At 33.2% G+C, this 11,044-nt stretch overlaps 1 protein-coding gene across 5 annotated transcripts in view; it reads left to right on the top strand.

The window, feature by feature from the left end:
• The window catches only part of LOC149787331 (uncharacterized), a 99,160-nt gene continuing 88,116 nt past the window's right edge, over window positions 1-11,044 (top strand). For 3 of the 5 annotated variants that reach the window (XM_089977878.1, XM_089977876.1, XM_089977873.1), the window contains exons 1-3: window positions 4-110; window positions 942-1,213; window positions 3,674-3,817. In XM_089977878.1, coding sequence (XP_089834004.1) covers window positions 3,736-3,817 — 82 coding nt within the window. In that variant the 5' untranslated portion in view covers window positions 4-110; window positions 942-1,213; window positions 3,674-3,735. Of the gene's footprint in view, window positions 111-941; window positions 1,214-3,673; window positions 3,818-11,044 lie in introns of all 5 variants that reach the window. The other 2 variants (XM_089977875.1, XM_089977874.1) reach the window with 2 other exon arrangements.

The raw sequence follows: 11,044 nt of genomic DNA, 5'->3' as shown, positions 1-11,044 counted from the left end.
CGGGATAGAGTGCATTGTGGGTATTGACAGAGCAGTTTTGCAAGGAGAACGCCAGTTACACGGACGATCTGCAGGACTGTTGTAACTGATCTTGGAGGGACAGGTCACAGGTATCTAAATAACAGTGTCAACGCTAATCTCTATGTACCCTGCATTAGCCAGTATTGTTATCTAGGATCAGCCATTCAAAATTGTATTCTTGTTTTCAATGTGTCAAGAACAGACTTGCCAATCCTAATAAATGCTAAGCAGACTTAATCACAACCGATCAGGTGTCAGTAAAATATGTAATCCGAAAACCGCGCTGAATCTTAAAAGTATACATTTTCATATATTGAGAAAAACTCATAATGGCGTTGTGACTGTTAATGGAAAGAAACAAAAGATAAAGTTTCAATGTGTAAACAGACTGGTTTCAATAGCTACAAACAATCCGGGAAGTAAATTAGCGTGTAATTGGCCGCACATAAAGTAGCTTGTACATGAATGTTTCTCAACACTGCTCGTATACTATATGATATTATATATTAATTATAAATGGTATATATTATTTATTAAGTGTTTTTAAAGAAATAAGTTGTATCATATATATATATATATATATATATATATATATATATATATATATATATATATATATATATATATATATATATATATATATATATATATATATATATATATATATATATATTTGGAGGAGGTGACGACGCTTTACAGATAAATAATGGCAAATGAAACAGATACAACTGAATTTGCCTGCGTTAAGTATTCTGGTAGGTAAACAAGCGAAATTTTATACAGTTATGGGCTATTGTTAAGTTCAGTATTATACACTTGCAGGCTTTTGTCGAGTTCACTCAATAAGCTGTTATATTGAGCTATGAAATACAATATTAGCCAAAGAGAAGCATTAAGTTTTTTATTACTTGTATTGCAAGATCCAGATCTAAAGATAGCTCCATGTGAACATAATATGTTGGAGTTGAAATCACCGAGGAAATCAATGCGTTCTACTTATGTTGAGTGCCTGTGACCTGTGACCTGTTCATCCAATCAGAAATAATGAAAAATATATTTTTAATGGAAGTAATAACGTCAGATCTTGAATTAATCTACTCCTATCTGTTCAATCTTGCACATAAAGGTGATGAACAATAAATAACTCTGGCCTTTATCTCAGCTGGACTTCATCCCGGGAAAAGGCTTCAAGGTATAAAATTATTAAAACTGTTAGGTATTAACTGTGACAATACTTATATACTGTAATTTTGTTTTGTGTACAGCAAAATAAGTTAGACTGAACAATTTTACACTCGTTAAAAAAATTCTTACACAGGCACCTATTTTCAACAGAAACGAATGTGGACGGTGTGGATTAAATTACACCGTCTGGTTTACTTAATGTAGTACATATTTATTTAGAGTTTACGTATGATCTGATTGCAGTTACTTACATATCTGAATCGTAAGACCGTACTACCGACTCGTAGAAGTAAAACCATCCATTATGTGAACCATCATCCATGCCATTCTGGGAAGAGTATTTCTTTATTTTTCAAACATTATTTACTATTAGATGCAACTCTCCATACAAGAAGCTGAACATACGCATTATTTAGTAATAATAACCATACATCCTGACGTAGCAAACATGCATATAATCTAATACGTTGGGTAACACGTACTCACGTGATTATTTACTGAGCAACCTCATTGTGCCTTTCTACGATCTATTTTGAGGTACTACTGGAACAATGTCGTGTAAAATCTAATACGTATGTGTGGTATCTTGGAATTTGCATTAAAACGTACTGTTTAACTCGTTAGATATAGCTTATTTTATTGTTTTGTCTTTTGTTTGTGTTTGATCTCGCCTGCCAAAATCAAAACCACGTTTGCATCTTGTCAACCGGTTTTATTAGCGTTATAAGAGGCACGAGCATTTGCTTTCTTTTTCCGAGAATTTCATGCTTAAGAATCACACATAATGGTGAAAAAGTTACTAACTGTAAAGAATTACAAAATATTCCGTGCTTTAGACTATGTTTAAATGTATGTGTTATTTATTTTTCTAGCTTATATGGTTAGAGTAATAAAACTTTGGCTTTAGATTTTCACTAACAATTTGGGTTTTTGGTCCATTAAATAAAGGCTTCCCTGGCTTCTAGAAGGTAATTCGATTGATATGTACACAGTTCACACAATGACGAAGAATGCATTGATATTTTATCCTGGCTTGGCAAAAATAATCTCGCCAAAACACTCAGTGTTACTCGTACATGTCGGTATCTACCCGTCGTGCATGCTTTGACAGGTGGAGTTTAAGCTTACATATTCTTTGACAAATCACAGTATCGTGCAAATGGAAAGACGTGATAGCTGCACTCATCACAAAGAGAACGATGATGTGGATTGAATTACTTATAAATATTTTGAAGCATAGCTTGTTTTAACACCAGATTTCTTACAAAACGTGCCCTGTTGTAATCTAGTTTTCGAGGTCCTAAGTATTTGGCTTGACCATATAAATACTGAAACTATATACTTTGAAATAAAGAGTGTCAGGAATATAAACCCCAGTGCACAATCTTTACGAAATTTAGCGACCTAAGAATTAGGTCACAATGCTCTCCTCTCATTGGGGTCAATCATTACTCATCACACATACAAGTATTATGTTATATGACTTTACATATTTGATTCTGAAAAAAATATACTGAATGCTATTTTAAGAACCCTCGCAGAAATATGATATCTGAATATTTTTATCCATCGCGTACGAGACAGAGATCAATAAGTCATTTTGATATATTTATTGGAAAATCCAAGTTTTTATATATTTATTGGAAAATCCAAGTTTTGATATATTTATTGGAAAATCCAAGTTTTATATATTTATTGGAAAATCCAAGTTTTATATATTTATTGGAAAATCCAAGTTTTTATATATTTATTGGAAAATCCAAGTTTTATATATTTATTGGAAAATCCAAGTTTTATATATTTATTGGAAAATCCAAGTTTTATATATTTATTGGAAAATCCAAGTTTTATATACAAATGAAAGCTACTTATTCAACCGTAACTTCGAGATAGTTTTAGTTCATTGTACAGACAGATGCAAACAGATAAAAACATTATGATCACAGTGTTTATTCTTGTTTCCATGGCAACATTGCCCCAACATGATTCGTCAACAAGTCTTTGCCACAAAGGTTTGACAGTACTCCATATAAACAAGAGTATTACTGATGGGTGTGTTAAATTTACCAAGCAAAACTTGAAACAAAGAACCAAAGCCCTTTTTATGTATGTATGTATGTATGTATGTATGTATACTCTTGTACGTTAGTGTGTGTTCGTTATCAATCCCTGAAGAAGACGACATTCCTTCAGGCCGAAACGTCTGTAGACTCTGCTATTTTCCCTGCGCCGTTTTCAGCTTTTCTGAGATGGATACATTGATGGATAGATGTTACTTCCCAACACTTTGACCTCAGTCGCCATTGCATGAATCTGCTATCCGCTTGGTCCTTTAAGCACTGGTATTGGAATACAAAATGAGTTACAATTTGGGCTTCATGTCATTTTCTTTTTTTGCTGGAACTCTGATACATGGCTTTCGAATAATAATCACGTTTCTGTTATATCTTACCCCGTTTCGACATAGATCAATGAAAGAAGTCGCAAAGTTACGAACAGGACGTTTTCATTAATTCGAAAAGGTCAATTATGGGTTCAAGCGATTCCAAACCAGAAATTTCCAGAAGTGACATAGACCAGAAACAAAGAAAAGACCAAAGACTAAATCCAGGTAAGTGTCCATTTAGTGTTGCTTTCCTCTATTGTATTCTAAATAAAATCATGATTTTATGTGAATTCGAAATGAGGGTCTTTTTGATCTGTTTTTCTAGGGTGGCATTGATCTCTGGATCAGGTAGCAGTTCCCTGTTTATATCTAAAGGAACAAAACCAAGCCATACCGTTCAGTTCAGTTCCCAACTCCTTCTGACAGTCTCCAACACACGGAAACACCAAAATTACAATACGCCATTTCAATCTGCAACATTTTGCTTGCTCAATTTCTGAAAAAAAGAAACGAGAAACTGCAAAAGTACGTTACAGTTACTAAGGTTTACAGGACGTTTGCGTAATATGGAAACACTGGAATCAAAACTATTTATTTAAGTTCATATGCATTTTAGCAGTTTCCTTAATATGGATACATGAGAAGCGACAAGATACTGTTTAAATTTTCAGTGCTTTTCCTTAACACGGGAGCAACAAGAATCTCAAATATTCGTTCTAGTTTCCAATCCTTTTTGACGGATTCTATATCACAGAAATGCCAGAAATTACCTTCTTTCAATTATTTTTTTTTCTTTCGTTTAAAGGCAACAGTGTCATGTGGTATTTGTCTTATATTTTATCATCCAATCCAATACTACTAATACAATATTCACAAAGTACGCAACTCAGAATTACATTTTATTTTACTGCTTAGGCAATGCTTCCATTATTACTAACATACGGACTGAACTATATATTTTCCATCTTTAATTATTGCTTCTTGAAGTGTCTACACTGCTATAAATAATATTGTTTTGCACTTGCAGCTAAATGATTCACTTAAGAAAGTTACTGATCATACATTCTACAAGAATATTTGAAGTACAGAATAAAATTCCAATTCTGTATTAAGATGTGCTTGTCTATGTCCAACATTCTGGGGGAAAAAAACAATAACTTTCATTTCTACCAAGTGGCATACGGAAATATTAGCAAATAACATATTTTTGTCCAATAAACGGATACAAGAAGTTAGTCTATTCTTATTAAATGCATTTGCGCCAACTTATTTAAAAGAAATTAGCATTAAAGATTGTGACAGAATCGGAAAATGGCGTTTCAGTTTTTGAAAGAGGCACTAAATATTTTCAAAACATTAGGAAACAGTGCACTCTGGTCAGGATAAGAAACTCACCTGTCCTTTAAAGGTATGGTATTTGTTCTTTTTCTTCTTGTTTCAATGGCATATTTACTAATTGTATATTCGCGTTCAATTCATTCCTGTAATGGATTCTTTCTTCGTCGGTTCAAGATCATGATTTGTGTAGTAGCATTATGTTTCCAAATTAGAACTCTATAAAGTATCATTATTTCGTCGTTTAATGTCTGAAGTGAAAATTCTGTAAATTGTTGGCTGCAGTGTTCAAAGTAACAAACACACAAAACTAGTATTTATTGACATATATAAAATATTACTTCCATTTAGAAAATTTGACATGTTTTCAATGGAAATAAGAATTACTCCTATTTCAAACAAATTTGTCAGCCAAAAAGGTTGTTTTAAGATAACTTATTTCAAATATTGTTCAAGAACCATCTTTTTGGTCACAAAGGGACACATGACCTTGAGGCAAAACAAAAGAAAAAATAAAATATTTAATATGTATATATTATTGAAATCTGAACACATATCGACTACCATGCAAACACTCATTAAGAAAATCCTACCACAAATTTGTGGCCTGTGAATCCAGTCACACGTGGGTATAAACTTAACCATACAGTATATGCATCTGTATTTGCCTAGTTAAGTGGCTTATATGATGCTGCTAGACAGGTTTCTTTATTGTAACAACAACATGTTACAAAGCTATTATCAAAATATATCTAACCTGTATAAAACTTAGATTTGTACTGTAAATGATAATACTGTATCATCGTATTGCCGAATTCTGCGGATATAGTACTCAAATGAATAACTGATCCTCGCTACATTATAGCATCATTTTGGCAATTAGTATTCTAGTGAATATAATCTCCGTGCCGAATTCTATATTGTTTCGCTCCATAAATTGATACAATTTTCACTATTTTTAAAACATACGTGTTTCCGCTATAGAACAAGCAAGTTGATTTGTGTATTGTGTGTTGATTTGCTAATAAGCATGCACTAAACATAAAGTAATTTTTAAAAAAGTATCTTGAAACAATGCAAACAAAAATGCAAATAGTCTTCAGATATAACCATGTAATTTACATTTGGACAGACACATGCCTATGACATATCAATTATCTATGCTTAAACTGAGTTAGTTTACTTGCTCCTAAATTTATATACTTCATCCAAAATAAGAAAACTACTTTACTCCAGATTTATTCTGCTCTATACAACTGTAAATATAACCAAATATAGATGCAAATGTACGTATAGATCTTCAATTCATTAATGACAGTGTTTTTCCCAGTGAAAGTGATGTATGCTCTTCTTGGTAGATTTAGAGCTTCCCAGGTCTGAGATAGGTGTTTGCATAAGAGGTATATGTCCTTTAGCGATTTAAATTAGTTTGGTTTCTGGTTATCGATACCCTTTGCGAGATTTAACTCGATTTAGTGTTTGATCATCCTTCTGTTTAACTTTAAGTGACTGATGTTTAGTTAGTTCATTCGGAATGCTTGATAACTCAGCTTCTGAAATAGTATGCACTTCAAAAGGCACATCTTCATGTACAAATTCGACGAAAATCTTCAGAATTCTGCCATTTTGGCGCAACAGTTGCTGTAGAATAAAGCAGATTTAGCGAGTCTATATGTAGATCAAACCATGACAAAGAATGAATTAATATTTTCAGAAGAAATATAAAGATGTGTTATTTGTTTCTGTCAAAATAAATTTTATTCAATTTTCAGAATATGATATAATCCACCGACATTTTTGTTTCATTTTTAAGGCATACAGTGTGTGGGCATTCAGTTTCACTCTTTACATTACTTTCCTTTGTTCAGTATGTTTGATTTAATTTATATATTATTTAATTGTTTGGAAGTTTGAAAGTCCTTTTATTTTTTAATTTCATTATATGTCAAAATAATGCAGTTCTGTTTAATTGGAACTTGATACTTTTTGCAGAAAATAGTTCGACCTTGACTGTTCATTTTTGTAAACATTTAAGGCTAACCTGTTTCCCGACCTTAATTCAAAATTAGTAGCAGTCATGTCAACAAGTTTTTTTTATTGGATTTTATTGTCGGAATAAATAGGTTGAGGTCGAGGCGTTGATGAATACTTGTAAATATATTTTAGTGAAGTAAAGAACTTTTTTATTTTATTCTTTGAATAAATTGATGGGTGCGTACGTGATGTAAACATGATCACGTGACTCTTATCCGGGCATCTGTTGCACGCAATATTCAAGTATTAAACCATTGCTTAGAGAGAGAGATCTCACAGTCAGGCTTCTAAACACTGGGCCGTAAAGGTGTTTCTTTTGTTGTGTCATTTTGGGAATTACATTTCAGTATTTATTCGAATTATTTAGTTTCTAAAGGATTCCTTCTTTTTTCTGGAAATATATGTATACTCATTCAAATATCTTGGACAAAGAAATTTCATTAATTCAAACACAGGATTATGTCTTGTGTTTCTACACAGAGTTTCTCAGAGTCTTTTATTGTCAGGTATTTTGACTTTTTCTGAGAAGTCTTCATCTAATGAGGGTGTTCCCATGCAGGTAGTATAATACGGCTTTGTTAATGTTCCTCTCCATTGTATAAATTCGTCATCATACTTAGTCTCAGGACCCGTGACAGTCGGCACAGTTTGTGCTTTACCCGTTGAAGGCATTTATTCATTACTAAGCAACGACCTAGCTGGAGACAAGGTTGTGGTTAATCCATTTGTAACTGACATGCCTTGTTTGGATCAGAAAGTTAATCCAATTGAGAAAAACATTTCCTGATTTATATGCAGCTTATGCAGTTACCAGAGATATGGCAAAGTAACCTCTTGAGAATGATGTTCATAAGGAAAGTATTCATTTAACTGACACATGTATTGGTCTGGCTTTTGATGAGGTCACTTTCACTCATTGTTTGGATCAATCAAAGCGCATTGATTACCGTGATCCTTTTCTAACGACTCATTCTCTTCATTCTAATAAGGGTGACAAACGCCAATGACTTGTCGTCGAACAGGAAAATGATCCTGAGATTTCCTGTTTGTTTCAAATGGTCATTAGTGAAACTGAAGCCATTGAGGTTCCTGTCTGTTATTTCATTAAAAATGGACTTGTTATGAGAAACTGGAGACCTCCCGAGGTACCTGCTGGTGATGAGTTGTCAGTGAACTATCAAAATGTAGTTCCAAAACCTTACAGACAGGAAATACTTAGTGTGGCCCATGAAACTATTTTGGCTGGTCATTTAGGGATTAACAAGAATTATCACAAGATCTTGACTCACTTCTACTGGCCAAAATTAAATTACATCATAAATACTTCTGGGAAACGTAAACAAAACAACTCTGTCACATAAATATGCTATAAGAGTATATTGAAATAGATAGCCAGGTTAAACATGCAATTAATTTAGTTGTACATGTCCCACTCTTTGAAGATTTAAGTGAAGGAATATCATCGGATTATACTGACATGGTCGTGACAAATCTTCAGAATTCAGAAATTATGAAAGATCTGGTCCAGCAACTTTAACATTTTCAAAAGCAAGAAAGAAATGAACTTAAAAACAGTTCTTATTTGAAAATTAGCACTTATTTTCAGATGTTCTTAAAAGAATCAACCAAATATTTCCTGACGTTGAAATTGTAAATTCCAAGCCTGTGAAACAACACCCGTACACGAGGAACCCTCTCAAATAGGAATACTTAAAAAAAGAATTCAGTATTTGCTGGAGAATGATTATACAGAGCCCATTAAAGGTGATTGGAGTTCACCATGCATACTTGTTCCAAAACCACATAAAAATTTCCGTATGTGTAATGATTATAGGAAGCTGAATAGTGTGACAAAAATAGATTCATTCCCATTACCAAGAATCCATGAATGTATTGATAAGATCGGGAATGCCAAGTATGTCACAAAATTTGACCTTCTGAAATGAAATTGGCAAATTCCACTAACGGAAAGAGCAAAGAAAATTTCGGCATTCGTGACTCATCTACTAAAACACCTGGAAAGAACAATTACCAACAATTCGAAAATTCTTTAACAAACTCACAGATGCATGTTTGACAATTAATTTATCTACAAGTGAATTATCCAGTGATAATGTAACTTTTCATGGATATATCGTGGGACATGGACAAGTAAAACCAATAGATGCTAAGGTCTAGGCTATCTCTGAATTTCCCTTGCCTGTTAATAAAAAGCAACTGATGCATTTTCATGTATGGCCGGATACAGTCGAAAATTTTGTTCCAATTGTCCTATAATTGCTGAACCCTTGACAAATTTATTAAGTCAGAAAAACAAGTTCCTTTTACTGAAAAATGTCAAGAGGATTTTGAAAGTTAAAATCCATACTTAAAAGAGCGCCAGTTCTTACAGCTCCAAATTTCAGCCAATCATTTAAACTGTCTGTTGAGGCAAGGGATGATGGGGTTTGAACAGTTTTGATTCAAGAATATGAAAATGGTATTGATCATCCAGTGTGCTGTTTTTTTTTTTTGCTTTTGATTTTTAACGTAGCTTTAACAATTTTTCAGTCATATCGCTACGATGTCTGCAATGTGGCAGTTTATAGTGATGTCTAGCACTGGGTCATCATGCCGCAGACATGTAGCATGATGTCCCACCCAGTCACATTATCCTGACACCGGGCCGACCAGTCCTAACACTAACCTCTTAATGCTGAGCGCCAAGCGAGGCAGCTGTTAGAACCATTTTTGTAAGTCTTTGGTATGACTCGGCCGGGGATCAAACCCACGACCTCCCGCTTCCGAGGCGGGCGCTCTAACCACTAGGTCACCGGAGCGGTGTGCTGTTTTTCTAAGAAATTAAATAAGCACCAACAAAATTATTCAACAATCGAGAAGGAATGTTTGGCTTTGATATTGGTAATACAATATTTTGAAGTTTACTTTAGTTCAGCTCCTTCTTCGATTATTGTGTTTAGTGACCACAGCCCCCTTACTTTCATCGGCAGGATGAAAAATAAAATCAAAGACTACTAAGGTAGAGTTTGTTATTACAGGAATATAATCTTGACATCAGGCACAGCGAGGGAAACGATAATTTAGTAGCAGATGCACATTCCCGTGTATAACATTGTTTTATTTCATTTACACTGTGTATAATTGATAGGTTTTTTTAAACCTCATGTATAATTGGTATATGGTAAAAGGAAAGATTTTCATATCAATCTTTCTTTTTCTTTGTAGGGGAAGTGTTAAGTATAATTGATTTAATTTATATCTGATTTAATTGTTTTAAAATCATTTTATCTTTTAATTTCATTATATGTCAAAATAATGTAGATCTGTTTACTAGGAACTCAATACACTTTCCAGAAAATAGTTTGACCATGACTGTTCATTTTAGTAAACACATAAAGCTCACCTAGTTCTTGACCTGAATTCAAAATTAGTAACAGTCACGTCATCAAGTTTTGTTTTCATTGTTGTAATGATAAGGATGAGATCGAGGCGTTCTTGGATACGTGACCCTCGAGTTGTAAATACATTTTAGTGAAATAAACAACTCTTTTTTATTATATTCTTTGAGTACAATGATTTGTTCTTGTCAGGGCCATGCTGATAGTACGTTATGTAAACATGATCATGCGACCCTTATCCGGGCATCTGTTGCACGCAATATTCAAATTTTAAATCATTGCTTAGATAGAGATCTCACAGTCGGGCTTATAGACAATGGGACGTAAGGTGTTTCTTTTGTTGTGTCATTTTGGGAATTACATTTTAATGTTTATTTGAATTATTTTGATTCTACAGGATTAATTATTTTTTCCTGGAAATATATGTGAGCTCATTCAGAATTCTTGGACAAAGAAATTTCATTAATTCAAACACCGGATTATTTATTGTGTTTCTAAAACAACATTGAACAAGATACAGCATACTTCATCGCCTCCCCTCTTGGATACTTCATCGGGACTCGAATGTGAAATCTTTAGAACATTTCATTATTAAGACTTCTTAAATTTTATACGTGGATTATTCTTGAATTATTTTTGGTATTGATTCTTAAAACCGTAATTTCTTTTTTTTCATTTTTACACT

This window comes from Sinohyriopsis cumingii, chromosome 12, assembly GCF_028554795.1.
Source record: "Sinohyriopsis cumingii isolate HCF-2022 chromosome 12, ASM2855479v2, whole genome shotgun sequence".
NCBI classification, from domain to species: Eukaryota; Metazoa; Mollusca; class Bivalvia; order Unionida; family Unionidae; genus Sinohyriopsis; species Sinohyriopsis cumingii.
Note: the sequence above shows the minus strand (reverse complement) of the source record. Positions and strands in the feature narration are given on the sequence as shown.